This window comes from Vulpes lagopus, chromosome 6, assembly GCF_018345385.1.
Source record: "Vulpes lagopus strain Blue_001 chromosome 6, ASM1834538v1, whole genome shotgun sequence".
Lineage (NCBI taxonomy): Eukaryota > Metazoa > Chordata > Mammalia > Carnivora > Canidae > Vulpes > Vulpes lagopus.
Genome location: NC_054829.1, coordinates 109071454 through 109095804, shown reverse-complemented (window position 1 = coordinate 109095804; position 24351 = coordinate 109071454). Strand labels below are relative to the sequence as shown.

At 36.5% G+C, this 24351-nt stretch overlaps 1 protein-coding gene across 50 annotated transcripts in view; it reads right to left on the bottom strand.

The window, feature by feature from the left end:
* ANK2 (ankyrin 2) overlaps window positions 1–24351 on the bottom strand; it is a 259972-nt gene that overhangs the window by 40354 nt on the left and 195267 nt on the right. For 15 of the 50 annotated variants that reach the window (XM_041759873.1, XM_041759879.1, XM_041759892.1 and 12 more), the window contains 9 exons: window positions 21282–21384; window positions 20533–20636; window positions 15992–16027; window positions 9320–9544; window positions 7725–7823; window positions 6574–6728; window positions 3797–4008; window positions 3470–3674; window positions 781–877 (listed from right to left, as the gene is read on the bottom strand). In XM_041759873.1, coding sequence (XP_041615807.1) covers window positions 781–877; window positions 3470–3674; window positions 3797–4008; window positions 6574–6728; window positions 7725–7823; window positions 9320–9544; window positions 15992–16027; window positions 20533–20636; window positions 21282–21384 — 1236 coding nt within the window. The remainder of the gene's footprint in view (window positions 1–780; window positions 878–3469; window positions 3675–3796; window positions 4009–6573; window positions 6729–7724; window positions 7824–9319; window positions 9545–15991; window positions 16028–20532; window positions 20637–21281; window positions 21385–24351) is intronic. The other 35 variants (XM_041759885.1, XM_041759886.1, XM_041759888.1 and 32 more) reach the window with 7 other exon arrangements.

Below are 24351 nucleotides of genomic sequence, written 5' to 3'. Positions count from 1 at the left end.
CCAAGACTAGGTAGTTGAGCCTGAGTGGTAGAAACTATAAACACATGCCACCACACCCAAGTATGTCATGCACCATTACTAAATTATTCATGAATTTCTATTTTTTCTTTTCCCCCTTGAGTAGAAATTTAAGTTTTAACCACTCTTGACTTTAGTTTTCTCATCTGTAAAATGGACACAATACTTCCTTTCCTATTGAAGCACACAGTAGTTGTAGTAATCAAATAAATGGGAAAATGCTTAGCAATCCCTTAATCCCTATGCAAACGGAAACTAATAGTAATCAAATGAGTTAGTGTGTGCAGGACAGAAAACTAGATAGCTACAGATTTTAAAAGATGTGTGATATGTAAATCAAATATGTAAATGCATTAGAATGCTAAGAGTCACTGAAACCTCTAAACCATTTAAGCAAGCCACAGTGGGCTTTGTGTTTTTATTACTCTGTTGGAGAAAAAGTAGTTCAGTCTATTTTTTGACAGCAGGAAATTTATCTTTCCCGAGACCTTTGGGACTGGAAAAATCAGCTGGTGCCAGCAAAGACCAGAGTCAGGGTCACAATCATTTATTTCTCTTAGATTTTAATCTGACCTGATTGCCCTTTGTTATTGTATCATCACTATTATATTTGCTGGCAGATTTAGCTTAAAATATGAAAGTAAATGCAGATCATGTTTAAAAGCAAGCCAAAAAGCTTCACTCTTAAAGAATGTAAGAAACAAAACAAGACAGTGAGGAGGAGCAATCTCACAGTGGGCTACCCTGGGCTGCATAACATACCTGGCAGACACATTAGTTGTAAAGGAAACACATTCATTGACAAATGTTAAAGGCGTAGTTCCTGTAATGTCTTCCCATTGTGCTGGGGTGGTTCCACCTGAAATAATATGATTGTTTAAAAAAAATCAGGCAAAACTCCAGACTTTGAATTGTAAAATAAAGTCTTTGTGGTTCTGGCTGTATCCACTCATAGAATCACACCCACTCCTCAACATGACATATTGGAAACAACAGGTCTAAAAACCATATGCTAAAAAATGGTACTCTGAAAACAAACAGTAGACACTACCTTTCAAGGAAATTTAAGGGAGGTTATTTGAACAACTGCCTCAAATTGCTTACTAAGTGTTCTATTCTTTTTTTTTTTTTTTTTTTTTACATTTCAAGTTTTTATTTATATTCTAGAAAACTAACATATAGTGTAGTATTAGTTTCAGGTGTAGAATTTAGTGATGCATCACTTACATAGAACACCCAGTGCTCAGTGCTCAAGTGCCCTCCTTAATCCCTATCACTCATCTAGCCCATCCCCCCACCCACCTCCCCTCCAGTAATCCTCAGTTTGTTCTCTATGGTTAAGATCTGACTGATATTCTGAAGTTTTTATTATAATTGCTAGGCTTTGAAGATCATTTTAAATTGTAACAGCTGATGATTTTGAAAGCTACTTCGATCCGCCAAGGAGCTGAATACTTTGTTAAAATAAGAAAAAATCTAAATATTCTTTTGTTCCTGAACTTCATATTTCATGGAATTATTTTAAAGAAATAAAATTTCTTCCCAACTTGCAGTTCAAGGTTGGCAAAACAAATGCTTGGAAAATATTAAGAGCTCAATAATACTGCACGGTGAATGAATAAATGAATGAGTGCTGAGGGATGGCCTCTGGATACAGAAAGATCACCATGAAGGCTGATGTTGACTTTCATTCTACTGGGAAATTATGCTGGCATAGATCAGGATATAACAGTCTTAAAGCACTGTAGGAGGAATGTATGTTTGAGTGAAGAAAATTGTGACTCTAAAATTCCTTAAAGAAGGAACTGAGTTATCAAAGAAAGTTCATGGAAACTTATTCTAGTAGGCCTCTAATATAGGAATTCTTAGCAGAACCATAAAACAGAGCAAAACCCCAAAATCCAAATATTCTGGTTAACATACTTTTTTAAATTAACAAATAAGTTTAAGAAATTGTTTAGTACAATCCCATCTGAAGATCTATGGCTAGAATAACTATATTAGATGGTGCCTAGGCCCAGGTGGTATCCTCATTTGATCATCTAAAGGGCAGGGTGTGCCACAGTTTTCAGTATCCTTTTGCTCCCATGCAATTATGTTGCACATTATAGAAAGGTTGTGTACCCATGAAACAAAAAGTTTGGGAATGACACCCAGAGATGCTGGTAACAATCAGAAATGGGTAATTGAGAAAGGGATCATAAGTGAAGCATAAGATTTCCTTCTATACTCATTGTAGTCCATGTGTTTTAAAATTTCATCATATTATTAAACTTATGGGGTAAAATGTCAGTGGTCTCCTATCATAAACACACACACACACACACACACACACAAAACACTAAGAAGAAGGGAGAATTAGAGAACAAAATAAAAGTGAACGTTCCTTTCAATATGGAAGAGAAATGAAAAAAACTTCTAACAATACCTAAACAACAGGGATGGTGATTATTCCTATTGACAACAATATAAATATTTACTGAATGCCAACATCACATGGTTGTTTTTATTTTAATATTTTATTTATTTATTCATGGGAGACAGAGAGAGAGGGGCAGAGAAATGGGCAGAGGGAGAAGCAGGCTCCATGCAGGGAGCCCGATGTGGGACTTGATCCTGGGACTCCAGGATCACACCCTGAGCCAAAGGCAGACGTTTAACCGATGAGCCACCCAGGCATCCCCACATAGTTATTGTTAAAGAGGGAAATTATTAGGTCAATGATGTAGTACTAACAAAGGTTATCTGTGTGGATTTTTTTCCTCTCACCATTTATTTTTTTTTCCTCTCACCAATAATACCATTTGTGGTGGTATTATTGAGCAGAAAAAAAAAAAAAAACAAAAACAATGCTCCAGTAATGTCTTTCTGGAATGTGGTAGTTGTCTGAAAGCCATTACAACTTCCAATTGAAAAGACCAAAACTCAGTCAATCATTAATAATCTTCACATTGTTTTTCCAAGATCAATGATAAAGGCAAAACAATTCCTAGACAGAAGTTTAAACTGGATATAATAATCCAATATGCTATTTATTTTTCGTAAAAGATTTCACATTAAGATGAAGTCTTCAGTGAAGACTTAAAACTTAGGCTTTGAGGTATGTAAATTTGGGTTTGAATTCCAACTCTGCCAAATATTTATGGTATGATTTCAAGTTCTAGAACTCCTCTCAGCCTTGACTTCCTTTTCAGTAAATAGAGTTAACATTTCTTTACAGGGCCACTGTAAAGGCTGAAGTGACAGTAAAGGGTCTAGTAGTAGGGCATACAGGCTGTATTTTATAAGTATTAGTTCATTTCCTTTCACCTTCCACTTCCCTAATTAGAAGTTTTTTCCTGAATGAATATATAACCTCACAGGTATCTGATGACAAAGATAATTTAATATTTACGGTAACCTATGTTTCTTCCTTCAGAACTTTCTACTAGCACAGTCACATGTGACTCACCTGTTATGCTGCATAGTAATCTTAAGGTTGGTGCATCCCCCCCAAAACCATTCAACATGACATCACTTGAAGCCTTTGGGACAGGAATGGTCATGGTAATTGGCTTGTGGAATTTTCTTCTTCTAGGTTCCAAAGTGACTATCGGGCTGAAGGTAGCTTTGTTGCCTAGAATCTTCTTAACCAGCTCACTGTGCATAGGTTGAGCCTTTTCAAAGAAAAAAAAAAGTTAAACAGCATATCTATATTTACATCAATATATTTATTTGAAAAGCTGATTTCTAATCATTACACCTATGTTAGGTTAACTTGCATCCAACGAGGGCATACCTGGAGGCCTACACGGATCCTCTTGGTTAGTGCCCCCTCTGGGAAGACGGCTTGTACCTGGGGGGCCACCGTGCTGCTCAGCACGCCTCCCTCTGGGCCAATCAGGTTGCTGTCCTGTTTGATGCGAGACACTACTGCAAAGTATTGTGGGAAGTCACGGGTGATGATGCGGCATATTCGCTTCTTTTCTAGGTCTTCCGGGCTATCCAGCACTGAGACAAGAAATGACCCATCTTCATACAGCAAAGGGTTTCCTTCCAATTGCATTCTAGCAAACTCCATGGCGGAGGTTAATAGTATACAAGTGTGGGAACAAAACGCCTTTTTTTTTTTTTTTTAAGTAATAGGAAAATTTAAAAAGACTCCCTATCCTGACAACACCAGGAAAAAAACAAAAACAAAAACAAAAAAACCGCAGTCTTTCAAGACCTATCAGCAATTAGTCTGCACATTTTATTTCTTTGTGGACACTAAAAACTTTTCAGGGCACTGTGAAAGGAAAGCCTCCAGTTCCAGATGCAGTGCTGCAGGACCGGCTGCCTTTGTAAATGAGGGGTTTGGAGGGCAAATTTGGAATGGAAATGAACCTGTTCTATTCTTGATTCACGTGATAGAGAGGAAATTGTTTATGGACTCCTTCTCTTCGTGAATTTCAAAGTTAGCTCAAAAACCAGTTATTGTGGTTTGAAGAAGAAATATGGCCCTTTCAGTCCTCAGGGCCATAGTGCAGGAAGAAAATTTGTCTTCTAAGGGTAAGGTTTGTGTCTGTGTGTTTATTATAGTGACATAATTGTCTCCGAAACAGTCAGATATAAAAAAAAAATCGTGGGATCCCTGAGTGGCTCAGTGGTTTAGCACTGCCTTCAGCCCAGGGGGTGATCCTGGGGTCCTGGGATCGAGTCCCACGTCGGGCTCTCTGCATGGAGCCTGCTTCTCCCTCTGCCTGTGTGTCTGCCTCTCTCTCTCTCTCTCTCTCTCTCTCTCTGTCTCTCATGAATAAATAAATAAAATCTTTTAAAAAAATCAGTGATTATGAATTCAGGGTTGAAGTATTCCCCTGAAACCATTAGTTTACCAAACATATCATCTACTATCAGGAAGACAGGATAATGGGCTCTTTGTAAATTGCATTAGTGTAGCTATGTAGGGCAAATAAAAAATCAGACTGGCTTAAAATGTAGAAAATTTGCACTAAGGGGATCACTGAATTTTTAGGGATTATGGAAAGTTATTTATCTTCAGATACCATTTGCAATCCATTCTAGAGGCAGGAACAGCAACTACCCTTTTTCTTGACAACTGAATATAACTAGATATAGCAAAAGCCAAAAGTCCCAGGATGTGATCATACATAACTGAAAACTGACGTACTGGCAAACACCAGCACATACTCACAAAAGACTGTATTTCTAAGGATAGAGAACATAAAAAGTACAAAACTCTGATTCTTTGTTTTACAATAGGCTTTATACACATAGAGTTATAGGAGTCCTCATTCCAGGTCAAGATGCCAGTGCTCATGGCGGTGTTAATGACAGGTAAATATCTCAGAGGAAAATATCCTAAACCTAAATGTAGGCAAAAGAAATGGCTTCAAGAAGTAGAAGCAGCTAAATATTGCATGAAACAAGCTTTATCAGGAGAATCCTGATCTTTTTATCTTGCTTGGAAAAATACTGACCTATGTATCTAGAGGGCATAATTTCTTTTTCCTTCTACCTCCTTGCACAGGGTAAGCCTGGACTCTATTCTTATTCCACCTCAGCAGGATGCAGAAAGACTAAAGCAGCTGTTGCCCAGCTACCCTTACTCTCTGAGAGCCACACCCAAGGCTACGGGCAGTAGTCTGCAAGACTGGTGAACATGACAAATGTTCACATACAGCTGTAAGTCCGGTTCTGTACAAAATTTGGTATGCTCTTGGCACTTAAGAAAAGATCATGCCCTATTTGTGTGGTTCCTTAAAGTGAACACATGTCCCGTTATTAGGACTGAGTCTTTGTTTTTGTGCAGCCTAAGGAGGCCAGAGAATGAGCCAATCCCCTCCAGTCACACTGAGATATTTCAACCTGTGGCTAGATGGTCCAAGATGGATTTGGGATTTACAGAGATCAAAGCCCTAATGAGAACAATGAATTCCCTAACTCTATGTGTAGGTGTGTAGAACGAAATTCTACCCTGGCAACTCCTTACTTTAATTATATGTAGAAGTTTGAGTGAACTTAATTTTCCTATCTCCTTAGTAATAGCAAGTTAAAAGAAGAAATCATATTATCCTATAATGCACTAGTTACAGGTATATATGTAAGTTTCCCAATTAAAAAAAAAAAGCCTAGCACTTTTTATCAGTGTCTTTCTTAAATATCTAAATTTTCCTGTTCAGCATTTTTAAAAAATCATGGATTTATTATCCAGTATCAGTTCATTTTGTAGTCTAAACAGCAATATCTATTCGGTCTCATGTCTTAGGATTGAAAAGTTTACACTAAAGATAGAGAGGTGCTATGCCTCCTTATTAAAATGAGATATTTACTATTGGAAGGGTTTTATTTTCTTGAATATAACAGAGGCAAGACTAGGTAAATATATCATGCATTCCAACCCTGGAGCATACAGACCACTGGAAAATACCAAAATACTTGCCATGATAAAATGACACCAGGAACACCCATACCCAAACCCACCCCCCACCCAAACACCCAGAGGTCATAAGAAAGAAATACATCATTTTAGTGCTTCCATTTCAGAATCCTTTTAAAACCCTTACTATGAAGTACCTTCATCCATGCCATTAAGGATTTCATTCAATTCGTCTTCAGTGTATTCACAATAATGCTCTTTCCAGCTGTCCCCATTCTCACTGCGCAGGACCACCAGTTCCCTTTCCTTTCCTCGAAGAGCAGCAAAATGAGGGATCTCCACGATCACAGGCCTGACATAGTAAGGTAGAGTGCTTAGTGTGGACAAGAGCTAACCAATAGCAAGACAAGCACCATGACTCTGTCTGTTGCAAAGTGACCTGGAATCATTCTCTTTCTCGGGACAGGGGCATTGTGGGCTGTCCTCCAGAGCCCATCGGCTAGCAGATGGTCACGCAATAGCACTCCACCTTGGGGCACCATCCTTAGGGACATGCTGCTACCTTAAGCCAAATAAAGTTTCCCTATGAGTGCATGTGGCATTCTGGAACTTCTCCTTTGATAAATGTTAAGTATAACACATTTAACCAAAAGAAATGTACATGCATATCCATGAGGTGTGCCAATCTCCTAAAACATTTTCTACAAGGTGCAAATGACAAAATGGTTTAAGAAGGAACATGGCTTGTATGTTGCATAATTTGATGTGTTGTAAATGAAAAGATGTCAGAAAAGTTAGCTACTTGGGAACTAAGGAGACATGCACTCGTGGTTTTTGCCTTTTTTTTTTTTTTCATTCAAGGGAACAATAGGCATGTGTACACAGCGTGGCCACAGGTGGCTGAGCAGCACCTCAATAGACAGCCCGGCTATGTCCCATGCCTATTAGCTCAGGATCTGGAACATGCACTGCCCTGACATTTTCAGGTCGCATTCACTTTCAAAATTTACAGAGGCTTTGGATTTTTCAGTCCAGGTTGCTTTGATACAGACTTCAAATTTATCATAACAACATCATAACTAGCACATAGTACAACTAGGCAGATCTCATGCTTTAAACGAAAATGAAGATCACAGCACTTTAAGGGAAAAGATATAAAAAACATCACTCGAAAATAAAAGTCACATACCACAAGGGTCAGAAATGGTCCACTAAAGATAGGTTATACAGAATTTAAATCATAGGGAGGGACATGTCATGGGCACAATGACAAAAAGAGAAATCATATTGCAGAAGAAGGAGAAGAATGGGGGCCAGCAGCCATCAATTTGTTTTAAGTCACTCCTACCCAAGGAATTTGGTTCCAGGAGGCCCCAGCTGAAGGATGCGGCTGACCAAACTTTCTCCCTCATTAAGTGGGGGAGGAGCCGTTGGCAGGTGAAGTTTACTGAGTACATCCAAAGCAGCAGTGAAAGAAAGAACATAAGTAAGCTTCAGGTATTGTTCTCCACAGAACCCCAGCGTCACCGGCTGATCAACAGGGTGAAATCTGGTTTCACACTGCGCTTGGTTCTGTTCCCTCCATTGGTCACAAAGAGTAAGGAACCGAGACCCAGAGTGTACAATGGAGGCGCGTGGAAGGAGACCCTTAGGTGTGGAATCTGTCCCTACTTAGGTTCACTGCCAGGGCATGAGCCGAAAAATAAACAACAAAAAAATATGCTCCACAGGAAAGACAAAGCTGTTGGGAATATAATAAAAACTCTGTAGAGAGGCCAGATGTTTTCAGGGATATTCCTCAACAGATGTGAAGTTTATTAAAAAGCCTAAAACTACCTGAGCACAAGGGCCTGGTACAGAATGTGAAAGGGGTCATTGGGGAATTATTCCAACCATAATGGCATTTCTGATGCAACCCAGAACTTCACAGGCTCCTCCTAAATCTCTGGCCATTTAAGGAGGACAAGGGAGGTGGCTTCTATAACTGGGGGATACAGACAACCCTTTTCAGGTGTGAACATAATTTGCAGCAACCTGTTAATAATTTGCTCCAAATTACAAGGCTTTAGAACATTTCTCCAAGTTCTAAAGCAAATCCTCTCCCGCAAACAACACTAGCAAAGCAAAGAGTTCATGATTAACAGGACTTTTCTCCCAATTTTTGAGCACAAAGACTTGTTATGACAAGACTTAAAATACAAATGATTTGTTTCAAAATATTTTGAAACTTGTCCCCATCCAAAGCTTCATCCTTTTTTCAGTTTTCAGTGGTAGTCATTTCTTGGCATGTTGAGACACCACTTCATATATAATAGCAGCTGTACAACCAGAAGAAGGAAGAAATGCTAATTTCTGCCCAAAATTGCTAAAATGAACATGGCAAAAGTGGTCTCGATTTTGTCGTCTTATGAAAACTACAACTAAAGGGACTGCCGGTGTAATTTTCAGACTCAAGATAGCAATTTTGATAGCAGAAAAGACAAATCACATGGAGTAAATTTTGGGGTATCCTATAAAGTTAACACTGCTTTCCAAAGATAATCACTCTGTTTTGTAACTACACAGACTTTAAATTTATGTTTGTAATAGAGTACTACTTCTTCTTTATGACTTTACCATGTGAGTCTCAGGATTAAAAAAAAAAAAAATACCTACCATCGGCTAAAACGTGGTTATTCACATTGGAAGTCTAGCAGCTATTGTCACATCCAAAGAGAAGGAATAATAATTCACCTGAATATCAAACTCATGAGTGCCTTAGAATAAGAGGTATGTGACTGGAGTCAAACACTGTGGTGCTACTTCCAATTTTTAAATAATTTCACAGGGGCCAATCTTCTTTCACAACGTCATGACGTACCTTTTTCCATTCCATCCTAGTGATTTCATGTAGAGGACACAAGCTCATCCGTGACTAAGTGGAGGTTTATCAGAAACCCTTACCCAAGGAACTGAGCACCAGAAGGTCCGACTTCGATCAGGCGACTGGCCAGGCCTTCTCCTTCCACCATTGGAGGCATTGTAGCCAGTCTATGGCGTTTGACCAGACGGCAGGTGACTCGAGTTGGGGCAGTACATTTCCGAGGTGGAATAATGATACGGAGCCCATTGTGTCTGCATCCTCGCATAGCACCACCTCGAGCATCCACCATAAAACTAACCAGGAAACTAAAAATTAAAATAGAAGATTAGCTGCATTTTGAAATACTGGAAGAAGATAAACAAGTTTTGTCAAGTTAGTCTGCTTTTTAAAATTCATTCACACGGTGGCAAAATATTTGTCCTTAAAAGTTATTTTACTTTATGCTAATGCCTCTATTTTTGTTTGGTCATTATTTTAGTTTTTGTATTATTTTGATCTGTGACTAAAGAATTCTGCTGATTTTTGTTGACAATGGTGATATTATATACAAACTGTAAATTAGAAATCTGTCTAATTGGCTTAGAAAGTGGAATTATATGATGAAGACTGATGAGTCTTCTTTTGTTATAAATGCAATGACTTCTGCTTCTGCTTCTGTCTAGAGGAGTCCTGAAAAATCCACATCTTGAAATAATGTAAGGACAGAATAGAAAGAAAAGACCAAACTGCAGTTTTTCTAAGTTAATCCGACCTGACTTTTCAAAATTACACCTTGTCCAGCCCATTTTAATATAATTCTATGACTTAAAAAAAGATTCATAGGCCTTCTCCCAAGATCAAACCCATGTACATGCATCCTCCTCCAACATTATCTTACCCAGGATGCAGGTTTTTAATTTATCGCATTCTAATGGAGAAGGAAAAGCAAAAAATTAAATGCTTTGGATAGACTCAATATATTGGTTGACATTCACTTTTTCAGCTCTTAAGTAGGAATCTCTCTGCTGTACTGGTCTAACTGAAGCAAAGATGGGGTGGTCAGAACATAAGATTATAAATCCCTTCTATTCTGTGTTTTGAAGTAAGAAACCCTGGGTTCATGAGGATGGAAAAGATCTGTGCCTCATGATTTTCCCCAAATTATAGGAAACTGTATGTGGAAAATCACAACTAAAAAAATTTAGAAATGTAAAGTCTTCTGTTATTTCTGCTCTTTTACTGCTGAATTAATTGTTCATGCATAAAAGAACGAAAATCCAAGTGACCATTTTAAGTGTACCAAGAGAAAGATTAGTTTTAACTTTAATATTATTTCCTGTGGGATGGTCTAAATGGATCCTGATACAGATTAGTTTGAATTCTTGTCACTCTGATAGTCCTAACACTCATTAAAGTCTTGGAGGCACTCACTTCCTCAAAGAGCAAAAATTAAACCAGACAACCCCAGTGTTGGTCACATATACACAAAGACACCAACGAACAGTGTGTACACCCTTATACAGATTACATTACTATCTTTCCCAATTTTCATCGCATTTGCAAGATTTTATATACCAAAACAAAGAGGAAAGCAACATACAGGTGTATTATGGATGTACTTATAATTTAACTAGCACAGAACTACACCAGATTCACCACGTCCAGATATTGCATCCATGACAACATTTAAAACATTTGAAAGATATTTTATCAAAGTAAGTTATAGGATAGAATGCAACACACTGATGTTATTTTTTAGACAAGTGATGAAAAATATGTTAGCATCTTCTTCATAGCAGAACACAGAACTCATTAAGCATGCTATTAAACAGAAATCCTGTTGCTAGTAATAAAAATGGATGCGAGGAAGCCTGGAGTGCCTGTCTGAAGCACGTCATGCAGAATGAGACCACGAGAAGAGCTGTCACCATCCTTCCCATGACATGCAGGAGCCAGCCTAGAACTACCTTTCACACCCAGCCCTCTAAGTTTTTAGTAGAGGGCAAAAACTGGGGAGTATCCTCAATTGGTCAGTACTCAAGAATGGATGTTCCTGGTCTTAAAACACAATGAAAAAATGTTGGCTGCTTTTCTTATTACTAGCCTAAGAATGAATTCTTTAAAAAAAGCTCTTTTCTATTTGTTTTTTAAAATGTACTATTTTAAAAGAATGAAAAAAACTGAAAACACCTCTAGATGAATACAAAAGTTTCTACTCCATTTTATTTATTTTTATTTAACTATGCTATTAATGCCAATTTTTATAAAAACTAGGGGCAAGTCTACTAAGTTTGAACTAAGGCTATTCCAAATGCATTGCAATATTTCTGATTTTCCCTAAATTTTTTTCATCTTTTGATTACTGTCACCCCTGATGAATGGAACAGGGACTCAAACTCTTAAGAAATTATTATAATACATCTAGTCAACATTACCAATCTTTTATACGTTTTGAAGGCACTCAAGAAATCAGCACACGTTACATGCTATTACGTTTCCACTATATTTACTCTAGTAATGACTTATAACCTATAAAATGTCTCCAACTAGAAAAACACATAGAATGTCTTCTAGTAGTGCATCTTCTTATTAAAAAAAAGTTAATTACAGTAGCTATGTTATTAGTTATAAGTGTTTCAATAACTACATGGTTGATTACTTTCTCTGATTTTGTGTCATTGATTGTTCCTTTTGAAATTCTCTTTTGCTCTCATTTACTCCATAGTTTCCATTTCCATGCATTAGAAGCAGGCAATGTTTGTTACCCTCCTATTAAATGCCATCTACCCTGCTTGGAACCGAGGATACTTAAAGTAAAACCATAATTGCTCCTGCCAAAAAGCTCATGTCTAAGCCCTAGGTTTCACAGGATGGTTTTGCTTACTCGGAATCATTTCATTTCCTGGTCAATAAGAAAGGAAATATAACCACATACAGGAACCATGTAAGTACCCTATTGGCAGTGATCTTGTTTTTCCTATGTTCCCCTGGTGCCTAGCACAATGTAGATGGAGTACATAGTAGGCAGTCAAACAATTGTTGAGTAAGTGAATGGATGGAAGACAGAAAAGAGCAGGTTGTAAGAAGTTGTATATAATTATCTAATAAAGAGATAAGGCAGCAAAATTGAAGGTAATTTAATTGTTTGGTCTCTGGACAACCAATCCAGTTAGAACTTATTCAAATTACTACATTCTGATATTTCAGCTCATAAAATAGCAAAATAGTTGGGAAAGACTATACTCAATGTCAAATATTCTTCTACAGATCTTTTCCTGCTCCCAAATAAGAGACTGGATATATTTATTTCCCCTGATAGGTGATTAGTAGAAAATGGGAGTAATCAAAAATCAAGAGTTTGAATGTAACAAAGGAAATAATTTTATTAGGAGTGAAAATTCCATGAAGAAAGACTGAGATTGGGAAATCAAAAGGAAAGAACTTAAAGACTGAATTTGCAAGGAGATACATTTAACTCTAAGTGTCTCAACATCCTCTAGATCTGGAAAGTAATACTTATGTACTACACCCAACCACAGCAAATTGGGAAAAGTAAGGTGCCAATACGCGTAATTCAGAGAAAAGAAGAATTACACTTCCAAAGAAAACAAGTCTTTGTGTCTTTCTCAACTAACTGAAGGAACTAAGAGACTAACAAAAGTGACAAATTCGGAAAAAAAAAAAAAAGTGACAAATTCGGGTGGGGGCGTGGGTTGGGGGAGGATTGTCTTTAGCCAAAGAGGAAGGGGGAGTAGCTGGGGAGGAAGGTTGGAAGGGAGTGAGGGGAGGGAGAGGGAGAGAGTCAGAGAACTGAGGAGAATTGAGAGGAAAGCAAAACAAAAAGAGGTCAAGAAAGAAACAAAAGCTAGAAGACATCAAAGAACTGGGAAGTCCCAGTGGCTGGTGCAGTGGTTTAGCGCTGCCTGCAGCCCAGGGTGTGATCCTGGGGACCCAGGATCAAGTCCCACATCAGGCTCCTTGCATGGAGCCTGCTTCTCCCTCTGCCTGTGTCTCAGCCTCTCTCTGTCTCTCTCTGTCTCTCTCTCTCTGTCTCTCATGAATAAATAAAATCTTAAAAAAAAAAAGACATGAAAGAACTGAATATTAGTAGTCAAAATAAATACAAATGTTTATAAATATTTTAAAGAAATCAGATTCAAATAATGTAATTGTAGAACTAACAGAAAAGCTGAATATGCAGAATTGTACAATAAAATAAGTCTTTTCTTCAAATAAGAGAAATGATGATTCAAGTGCTGATGAAAAAGTCTTTTAGATAAAACATGCTACTTAATCCCAATAGTTTATAATATACAATTGGGTAAGTGTATATTTATTAAAAATACCCAAATGTCAGAAGGTTTCACTATTTGGGTATGTGGTAGAATTAGTAAAGTTATTCTGCAATGTAAAAAACAGACTCTAAGAGACCATTTACTGTTTTGTACCACAGGAAAAAGTGAAAGGCTGGAAGCTATGAGTCATAAGATGAATCAGCTCACATACTAGAGTTGATTAAATAAATATGATTTCCCATATTTTCAGGATATAAAAATGGGACAAAATAAACCTGTAAACATTTGGAGACAAAAGGAGTTAAAGTAAAAGCATATATTTAAATATGTACAGAGGATATGGTAGATGTACAGCCTGAAGCTCAGCTCTGCTCTTTGCGAGCTTTAAGACTGAAGCCTAGTCTGTCAGTTAGGGACAATCCTACCATTACCACTGAGGGTGTAGTGAGGATTAAATCTTGTGTGGGTAAAGCATTTAGAATTCAATGAATGAAAAAAAAAAAAAGGAATTCAAAGAATGCTTGTTCCCATCATTTTCCTTTCCCTATGCCCATATAATTTTATGTATCTTGAATGTCTTAAAATTTATGGTACAATACAACACCTAAAAACAGAGAAACTGATTTTTATCAAATACCTTAAATGAACTGGAGACTTTGCTAACACAGTTTAATACGAGGGTGGAGGTGTTTTTTTACTAGTTTTTGAACTTCACTATTTAAATATACTACAAAAGCACTATTACTAGGTCCCATCTATCATGAAATCTATCTCTGTCTTGAATTATTGCTGTAATCTCACACAAGTCACTTCATGTCTTCAAGTTTTAGTTTTTTCATTCATAAAACGAGAGGCTTCAGCTAAATAAACTCTATGGCTATCTGGTGTTAAAATTCTCTATACCATTTCCTATTAACTAAGGCTATGAAACCTCCTGAAATGTTTCATGACTGTCAGATGCTCTGTCAGAATTTTTATTTGGAAAATAAACTGCTTTTACTCCAAGAAATATATATTATTTTTGCTGTATGGTTAAAACACTCCACAAACAGTTTTGGAGAAAATGGGTACGCACATTACACTAAACACTGAAGACTGTACAGACAAAATTGATCACAGAATATACTCAGCTGGAATTGCATATCTTACTCTCCAAATGAAATTCAGCAATCATGCAAAATAGAAATTCTCATTGAAGTTTTCTAAATTGTGAGATACAATGTTATCACAATTTAAAAAGAATAAAAGCAAAAGCAGTCCACCATTATTATGCAGATGATTTGCCTGCAAATACACAATTTGATTAGCTAAACAGGTACATGCTTCAGAGGAGGCAGCAGAAAACAATGATTCTGGTCTTTTGAGGACTACATCCTCCACCCCAAAAGTTACTAATCCTTAGGTTTACTTTTTAATTCATCCAGGACCATGGGGTGGGGAGAGGGAGGAGATTATAGCATTCAGTTAGTTATTGGGTGAAAATAGGAAAAAAAGTCATCAGGGTGCTTCAGTGATCCACACATACATAGCAAGAGGCCCTTATTAAATCTGGTTTCTGGGCTTATGTGAGAAAACATCATGAGCGCTTTCTCATCTGTAATTTTCTCCTCTTAATTTCTTCCTCGTCCTCGAAATTCCATAGACTGAAAAACTGATGGAAAATATCTTTGAAAAAATTGGCTCTAATTTGCTAAAATCACCAATTAATTATCATATGTTCATGTACAGAAACATAATATTTAGCGTGTGTTTCAGAAAAAGTGAAAGGATGGATATAGAATTCCCAAAATTGGAAAATTAAAATTGTCTTATTTGTAGACAATCTGTAGTATCATGGTGGATGACTGTATAATAAAAATGCTATCATCAGCAGTCTGATAAGAACCTTTAAAAATAACCTCACTGAAATAATAAAGAATAATGGATATTTTTAGAACACTGACTGGAATCATCCTATAGCACAATTTCCAAAATATCAAAAGGTTGCACTTAAAGCAGTACTAGCAAGGAAATGTACTATTAATAAACTTTCAGCCTTTGGTTTACCTAGAATACAGCTTTAAAAAAACACCCCGCTAAGCAACACTTAAAATCATAACCTTTAATATAACTTTAAAATAGCTCAACCAATTTGCATAATTGTTGGAAATAACATTCTTCAGCTCTATGTAGCACTTTTTCCTCACAAAAGAAATGGAGACGTGGAGATCTATGGCCAAAACAGGCTTTCGCAGTAAGACTACATTAATTTCGGTGCAACCCCGCCTGCTTTCCAAAGAAATAAAAAATAACCACTTTCTTTCCACCATAGAGAAAAGAGTTTCAGCAATGGCCACAATTTGGAGAATATAAATCTCTCTCTCTGGCTAGGTACCTTCACACTAAAGCATCCTGAGATGGGGTATATGCAGAAGGAGATGGTGAAAGGGGCAGAGGGGGAGGCGACATGTTCAGAGAAGGAATTATGCAGAAGTTCACCTGCTGTTGTCACGATCAAGACATGGAGAGGAGCGGCTGCAACAGAATAGATACTTTAGCACAGAGAAGGAATGGATAAAGTGAAATATAAAGAAGGAAATCAGAAGTGACTTTCAACTGAAATATATTACTTATACACCAATACACTATTCATTGAAAAAAAAGATGGAAATACAAATGAGATATAGCTCTATGCAAATGCGGAGAGAAGAGCAAGGTATGGGGGTTCAGAGTGACTCCCAGTGGAGGGAACTGGGAATATGATAAAACATCCGGATTTGGATTTGTAGCCTTATTCAACACTGGCTGTGGGGAGGTCATGTAACCAAGTTTTAGTGTCCATGAAGTTGCAAAACATCAAGGGACACTATAAGGACAGTCTCAGAGTCTTTGATTTGATGGACATAGTTTGTCTCCAAACTTTTCGCTCATACTTTAATATTTTCAAAATAATGGTAGTGCCTTTTTGGGCTTCTACTACAAAAATGCAGACAGAAAAGGCTCAATATAAAGAATAGCTTCAACAACAAACAGTAGCATCAACTATAAGGTAGAGCAGGTAATGTTAATTACCTACTAGTAGGTAACAAAAAACTGTGCAGAGTGCTTTTCTCAAGGCTTTCATTGCCTACTTTGTGGTTTGCTCTCCTCACTGGTAATATCGTCTAATCTCACTTTACAATCCTTTCATGCCTCTACCTGAGTCTGCTCTTCTGCAAAACCCTCTGTAAGTTTTCATAGGATTCACTTGTGTTTTCAATACCTGACAATATACAAAAGGATACATGTTTAATGGACCAGAAATCCAACCTTACAAAACAGCTATTTTGCCACTTAGAAAATAATTTTCTCCATCCAAAGGAATTTACCTTCATGTACCTTAAAAAAACTAGGGTGTTTGAAACAAGATAACTAAATTAACTGATATAGGTATTTGATAAATATTAATATTGTCAAATGAGGAACAGTCTCGACTTTCTAATGTCAAATTCTACTATTTGAGCTAATTGCCTTCACATCTTTTTTTTTTTACTGATTTTATTTTTTAGAGTAGTTTTAGATTCACAGCAAAATTGTCAACATGTTTTTTATGAAAAAGGAATGCTTTGATAGATCACTTTCTTATCAACTTCTAGTTACTATAATATTTTGTAGCAAAACATCAGGGAATGGCATTTAATTGTTGGTACTTGGCTGTCATTAAAGAACTATAAAAATAATACCACTGAAATTATAACATTTAAAATGAATCACAAAACTATTACTAAAAACTGTGCCTTTCATTTGTTAATTCATTATGTACTTCTGAAATGGAGAATTATGAAACTCAAATTCTTGTCCAAGCTTATGTTGGTATGATTATTGCTAGGATGCTAAAAATGACTACTGATTAAATTTTGAATCAGTAACACAATCCAAAGAACAAAAACAAAAAATATTACTGTCAGCCTTTCTTTTGCTTACAGGATTGATATTGGCTGTACATATTGGGTAAGGTAGATTTTTAAAAGTACCGATACCTACTCTTTTGTAGTCATGGACATTAGTCATTGAAAAAACAAAAGAACATTACTAATATACTTATTGGTAGAAGCTGTGTCTTCTATTACTCTAAAATCCCTTTTTGGAATCAGATAGAACAATATACACAAAATTAGTGACATGTGCATTAAAAAAAAAGCTTTGTTATCTCCTCTAAGAATCATTTATTTATTACATTCTGGGCAGATTTTGAAGTAGCTCAAGAATTCTCCCTATTAAAAAAAAAAAAAAGAATTCTCCCTATTAATTAAAGAAAACCTTAGTTCCTTAATAATAGATATAAAAACTACTATACAGGTGACTAATGTATAATGAATAAAATGAAAAAAATCATTATTAGATTATGTGATATTATGAAAGTGACTCATATACCTTAATATCATGGTAGCTTTAAATACCATGACACTCAAAATGATTATGTTTTCAGTGTAATTACTCATCCCATTAGAGTCATCTGTTGCATTGTTTTCAAATTCTAGAGACCTCACTAGATGACAGATTACCTGATAAAAATATCAAGTCAAACATTACCTTACCATTATGAATTGTACTATAGTGGTATTGTCATTTGGAGGATTCAGAATACATTCTGCTTAACTGATTTGGAATTTGTGAAGGATTTGAAAGATGTATGCGGGTTATATAAATACTAATGGCTATCATCAATTGAGTACTTATTCTTTCTAGGCAAAATGTTAATTATTTAAGAAGCATTTAATCCATAAAGCTCCCCTGTGGGGTCCATAATACAACATTCATCTTATGGATAAACTGAAACTCAGAGTTTATATAACCTGCCCAGTGTCACATATTGAGGGTCAGAGTCGGGATCTGAATTCTCATTGGTCTGACTCCAAAGCGTACTCTTAACCACCATGTTATTTCTCTTCCATGGATTGTCTTCCAATGACAGAGAGGTTCTTAAAGGTAAGGGCTAGATCTTACTTATCTACTTTCCTTAGTACCTGGCACAAAGTTTGGTACTTTGTAGAATTTAACAATGTGTGAAGAACAAATAAGTGAATGGAAGAAATTTAAAAAAAAGCATTAGAGAGAACTAGATGTATGTTAATTACCTAGATCTCCCCCCAAAAATCAAAGCTTTATTAGGCAAAGTGGTTTCTTTCTAACAGTATACATAAAACACACATATTTGGACCTTTGGTGCTTGTAAAAATGCCCATGTTAAGGCCTCAACAACAGAGATGCAGATGTAATTGGTTTGCGTGGGGTCTGGGTATATTTTTTTAAAGCTCTGAGGTAATTCTAATTTATAGCCAGAGTGGAAAATTATTTACAATCAAGTGATCACGTTTGAAGTTCATAGAAAATTTAGTTTATTATGGAACAAGAGTTTAAAGACTCTCATCTTAATTAGTGGTTAACTTCTAACCACTGGATGATCTTGTTTTATCATAAGTAATCAACTAGAACTACTTATGCATGTATCTAGTTTATACGATTGGTATGTAAATGATGTAGTTAAACTGAGTATTTTATTGCCCTTCAGTAGTTAAAAGACTTTTTTTAAGAAATTCCTTTTTTAAAGTCAATTATTTATTTTGAAAATGAAGTATTACCTTAACACTTTGACTCTTACAAACTTGGCTATTGAAAGTTAATCACAGTTGCCTACAATAATTTTGTCATCTTATAGGCTGGATTTAGACTTCAAATATTTTATTATAGGTTTCCAGACTCTTTAATTCTTTGATACTCTAGGTCCAAGCCTCTTTCCTTCTTAGAATTGTGGAAAATTTTAGTAGCAGAATGCAATATTATGCTTTTAGGATAATGGAAAGATGTCAGATCTTAATTATCTCACTTTATATCTAAAAAATATGTTAGTAAATTTGGATGAGGTTTTAACTTGGTTTTTATTCCCTTGAAATGACTTTTGCATCAGGAATTGGCTTCCACTTATTTAAAAGGAAAAGAATATTATAGTTATTTTCAATATCTGTATAACTAATTTTATATTCTATGAGCCTGTAGTAGACAATTAGACTGAAAGTTCCCAAGTTTTTATCTACAATATCTTTGAATGCTTTTCTTGACAGAATATTTTAGAATAATAAGAATAAGGAAGGATCCACCACTCAAAATAGGTCTAGGGATTATGCATAAGGAGTTCGGGATAGTAATTTAAATCAAAGTACTGCACAGATAAAACACATTTTTAAGTGAAAATGAAAGTGATTAAGTGAAAAATATTTTTAAAGTTCATATGTAATAATAAAATTACTATACAAAGTGAAACTACCAAAATATAAGAGAAAAACGAATTGTGAAGAGGGTTATCATTTAAAACTCCTTAAGGAAATTATTTGCTGCATAATTGAATTGTTAAACCTTATGAATAAGTATGTTTAAAACTATTAACTCAAAGTCCTACTTTTTATTGAATTTATACAAACAGGCAGCATTTCTTAAGTAATGATTTACATATTATCTGGATGACTTTTAGAAGGTGACTGGGAACCTGACTGGTTGCATTGAAATTTCCTTTTGTTATATCCCTACTTCAAACAGCCTATGAACTCCTCTGTATATTTGTGTGATTCAAACTTCTGTAAACATTATTTTAAATTCATGACTATGTGAGGGTAGGCATTTATTAAACTAGTCAGTTAATCTTAGCACATAGAACTTTCTAGAGAGCAAATAATCCTGCTCCTCTTTTGAAGATGTCTTTAAGACAAAATGTAAACAGCAGGGAGGCCACTGGTATGTTCTTGTTAGTTAGCAAGCTGTCTGATGCAATTCTACTAGTTATTTTAAAACAATAGTCAGTTTTTCTATGCTGAATTCGACCCTTTTTGCTGGTCTGTCTGTGTAGAGAGAGTCCACATTGGATAAAGCAATGTTATTTACAAGTTTAAACAAAGGTCACTTCCCCTGTAAGCTAGCTATCAGCTAAAGCTACTGGACAAAGCTGTTATTTTCACGCTCATCTCTTTTTACCTCTTGATCTGGATACATAATATTGATGTACTCACCCTGAATGAATAGGGCTGGAAGAAAGAGCCACGTTGTCTAAGTTCTCAGTGCCCCAGCTAAGACGGTAAGAATTCCTTTCTGCCTCCTTGGCTAGAGTTGACACCTAAATACAAAGAACACTGGATTTAATAAAAGGACTTTCCTTCAATTAAATAAAATATAATGAACCCTAAAAAGTGGTATCACAGGAAGGTGATATTACCATCTTTTCATTTAAAAATATAAGACCGAGCCATTTAAAATGTATCTTTTACAATACAGTCCCATTTAAGTTATATTATTGACATTAGACCACATTTGTGCAATTGTCTTGGAAAGGAGTAGGTATTCACATCTATAGCTGTATATCCAACCAGCCAAAACCGATCAAATCACACCTAAAATTAAAATATCCCACAATAACCTCTAACAGTTTTCTGATAACAGATAACACTTTTCAATATAAGATGTAGTTCCACCAGTACCTTTCATTTTCTGCCTTAAGCGCACCCTTATCTTGCTTTTCTTTAACAGAGATTTTTATAAAGAAATTAATTTTTATATATAATCTCCACGGGGGAATTCAGTATAACTGAAGTAGCAAGCAGCATATCACTTTAGAAAAGCCCACCACCTCTTCTGCTAGCTTGTCAACTCAATTAAGAGGATTTCTTTTTAGATTGACAAACTTGCTCCAGACATTTTCAGCAACGGGTAATGTCAAAGAGCTCTCCAGAAAACTGAAGCATAAAAGTAAAAAGTCACATACCTGGTGACTGGGGATGACCATTGTGTCGTCAATCATGGCACTGTCCCTCAGGTAAGAGGCATGGCTCAGGGTGTGAGACCTGTCGGAACTGAAGGATCGGAGGCTGGTAGGTTGGCAGGAGGCCATGGTCATATACCCACAGCAGTAGCAGGGTTGGGAGGATGGGATGATGAGCCGAGCAGGAGAGTGAAAAAAGTGTGCTATTAGCTAACAGTGCAACTTCCAGGGGTACATTAATCGTAATCGTGGGAGAAGAAAATACAGAGCTCTGTGTTGCCCTACCTCTTTGTCCAACAACTAACCTCACACATCTTTTGACTGGTTCCTAGCACTCAATGGCAAGGGCACAAGGGAATCCAGAAGTTAACATTTGATACTTCTAATCTGATTTATTTTCTTCCCAGAAATATCTGAAACCAGCAACTGTCGTTTACTGACTGCCAGTACAAGAAATTCACAGAGGAAACTATGCCAGGATAGACTGCTTAAATCTGTGTTAAATGTTAATCTCCCTGCAACTAAGAAAAATATTAGAGGGGGAACTAGACCACCCTCAGAGAAAACAAAATGAAAGCACGAGTTTCATTTTCTCTCGTTTTCCATTCTGTCCATGCTTCATTCTCCTCCTCTCCAACTGTGAATGACTGAACATTGGTGCATTCCCCTGGAAGGTACAGAGTGAAATGAACTGTGGCCAGATGCATGCTTCCTGCGGAAGTGGAGTTCCTCTTGTTTGTCTCTGGTGTCTCCAACAATGCTATTTCAAAGGGCAGCATTGTTCCCTTTGCATGTCCTGTGTGTGGGGAGTGAGGCACCAAAGAGTGCCGGTTGCTGTGGCAATAAGATGCAAGAGCACGAGAAACTGTTTCTAAGCACCAACCCAGAACACAGACACATCTGCCAGCACAAAAACAAGCTGCCAATGACACAACCAAAAATGAGGTTTGGCTTCAAAATGGGATTTAGGCCTTGATAACTAATGCTTTGTATTTTTGATAAATCTGAATTTCAAAGTTCCGAGTTGCAGATGCAAATGTGATGGGTAAAACTTGACATTTGCATTAGTGCAATTCATTCCTTCCTAATCAATTTGTATAATCAAATGATGAATAGATTGAGATCTCATATAAGCTGTATTTCATTCATGTTAGTCCAAGAATTAAATATCTGCATTCAAAATATTAGCCCAAAGCCCATAGGGAAAAAGAGAGATACGCAAGCTTTCACAATATTTAAAGAAGCAAAGTTTAATTTACTTTCAGCTAGTAGGTATTTGGCCAGTGAAGCACCATAGAATTATGGACTAAGTATAAGGTTAGCATATTTATTAGTAGAAACTATTTTCATTTTACAAATATATCTAATTTTGTAAGCCATATGCGGTCTTTTTTATAAGGTATCAATATAGCCAACTTCAATTATCTTTGAGGAAATCACCATTTGGTAGATAATTCATAGTAATTTAGGGCCTTCTCCTTCCCTTTTTTTTAAGATTTATTTATGGGGTGGGGGAGAGAGAGAGAGAGATTGGGAGGCAGAGAGAGGAGCAGGCTCCATGCAGGGAGCCTGATGTGGGACTTGATCCCAGGACTCCAGGATCATGCCCTGGGCTTAAGGCAGGTGCTAAACTACTGAGCCACCCAGGAATCTCCGGGCCTTCTCCTTCCTATTCTACTGTAGTTTTTATGCCCCCCAAATAGACCTGGAATATTAGATGGTAAGGAACATGAATTAAAGGAGTTGATTGTCTGATCCTATATGTTTTATAATAAGCAAAATCTAAATATAATTTGGTAATTCACTCTTTTAGGTTATATAGGCTCCCAAAGAAGGCTGAGGCTCCAGACATAACCAAGGCGGGGGCAGCCCAGATGTCTTACTGAGCCCATCCATAGGGGTTTTAGTCCTGACAGCAGATATTGGGGCTGGTTTCACGGGTGTGTAGTTGGATTTTGATGGTGCACTTTATAAACAAGCTGCAGGCTGCTGTGATGAACTCTGGGCTAACTTGGAATCTCTACCCGTGGCTTTAGAATTCAAAGATCCAAACTGTAACTTTATACATGTAAAAGTGCTAGATCTATACGAATGAACAGAGCAAAAGGAGCAAGAGGCACTGAGGTATGGGACTAGTCATGGCTGCTCCCAACAGCAAGTAGAGACTCTGTCAGGAGGTAGAAATGACTCTTAAATGCAGCACTGGAACAGAGGAAACAGAGGTCTCAGAAAGGAAATGGAAATTTAGCTTGGATGGGGAACAAACTGAATGGCAAATAAAGGTCCCTCAAATAAGACCTAGTGACGTAACTGCCACCATTGTAAAGATCAAACTTTGAAAGCAGGCAGCTGGGGCTCAACTGTTACTCTCAGGGAGGTACCAATGTATCAGCAATAAAGGCGGATTTTTATTGATTTTTTAATTTTGATTTTGATATCAATCTACCTAATATCCAGATCTGTCTCTCAACTGGTTTGAATCAGGAGGGGGGAAAGGGTATTAGTGTCAGTTTTTGTCTTTCCCAACAGCCCCAACAGGAAAGCAAGAGAAAGGAAGAAGAAAGAAAAGAAAGCGATAAAGTTGACTTAAAACAAAAAAGGAGATTAGGGAAGAGAGAGAAAAATATTAGGATATAGAGAAAAGAGAGAAAAGTTGGAGAGACAGAGGGAGGGAGAATGAATAAGTTGGAACTATGCCTGAATAGCTCTACTTCTATGATTTTATTCTGGCTCAGGGTTTACTGCCTTCTAATGCTAATTCATGGTTTAATCAATATTTATAGTTTCTAACTGCTCTTTTCTCTGATGTATAGAATTTGCTTAACTAAATAAAATTGGAATATTCCAACAGTAGAGAAATTGTTCTAACGGAATAACAAGCAGCACAAATATCAGGAATAATTCAAGTCTCTGCATAAAAAAATTGTCTACCCTGACTTAAAACATTACAAACAAGGTTAATTAAATATTTTACAGTCCAATACAATTCATTTTCATTAAGTCAGACATCATCCTGTTCAGTTAATAAATGTATAATAACACATATCTGTGGGAGTATAAATTTATACTTGCT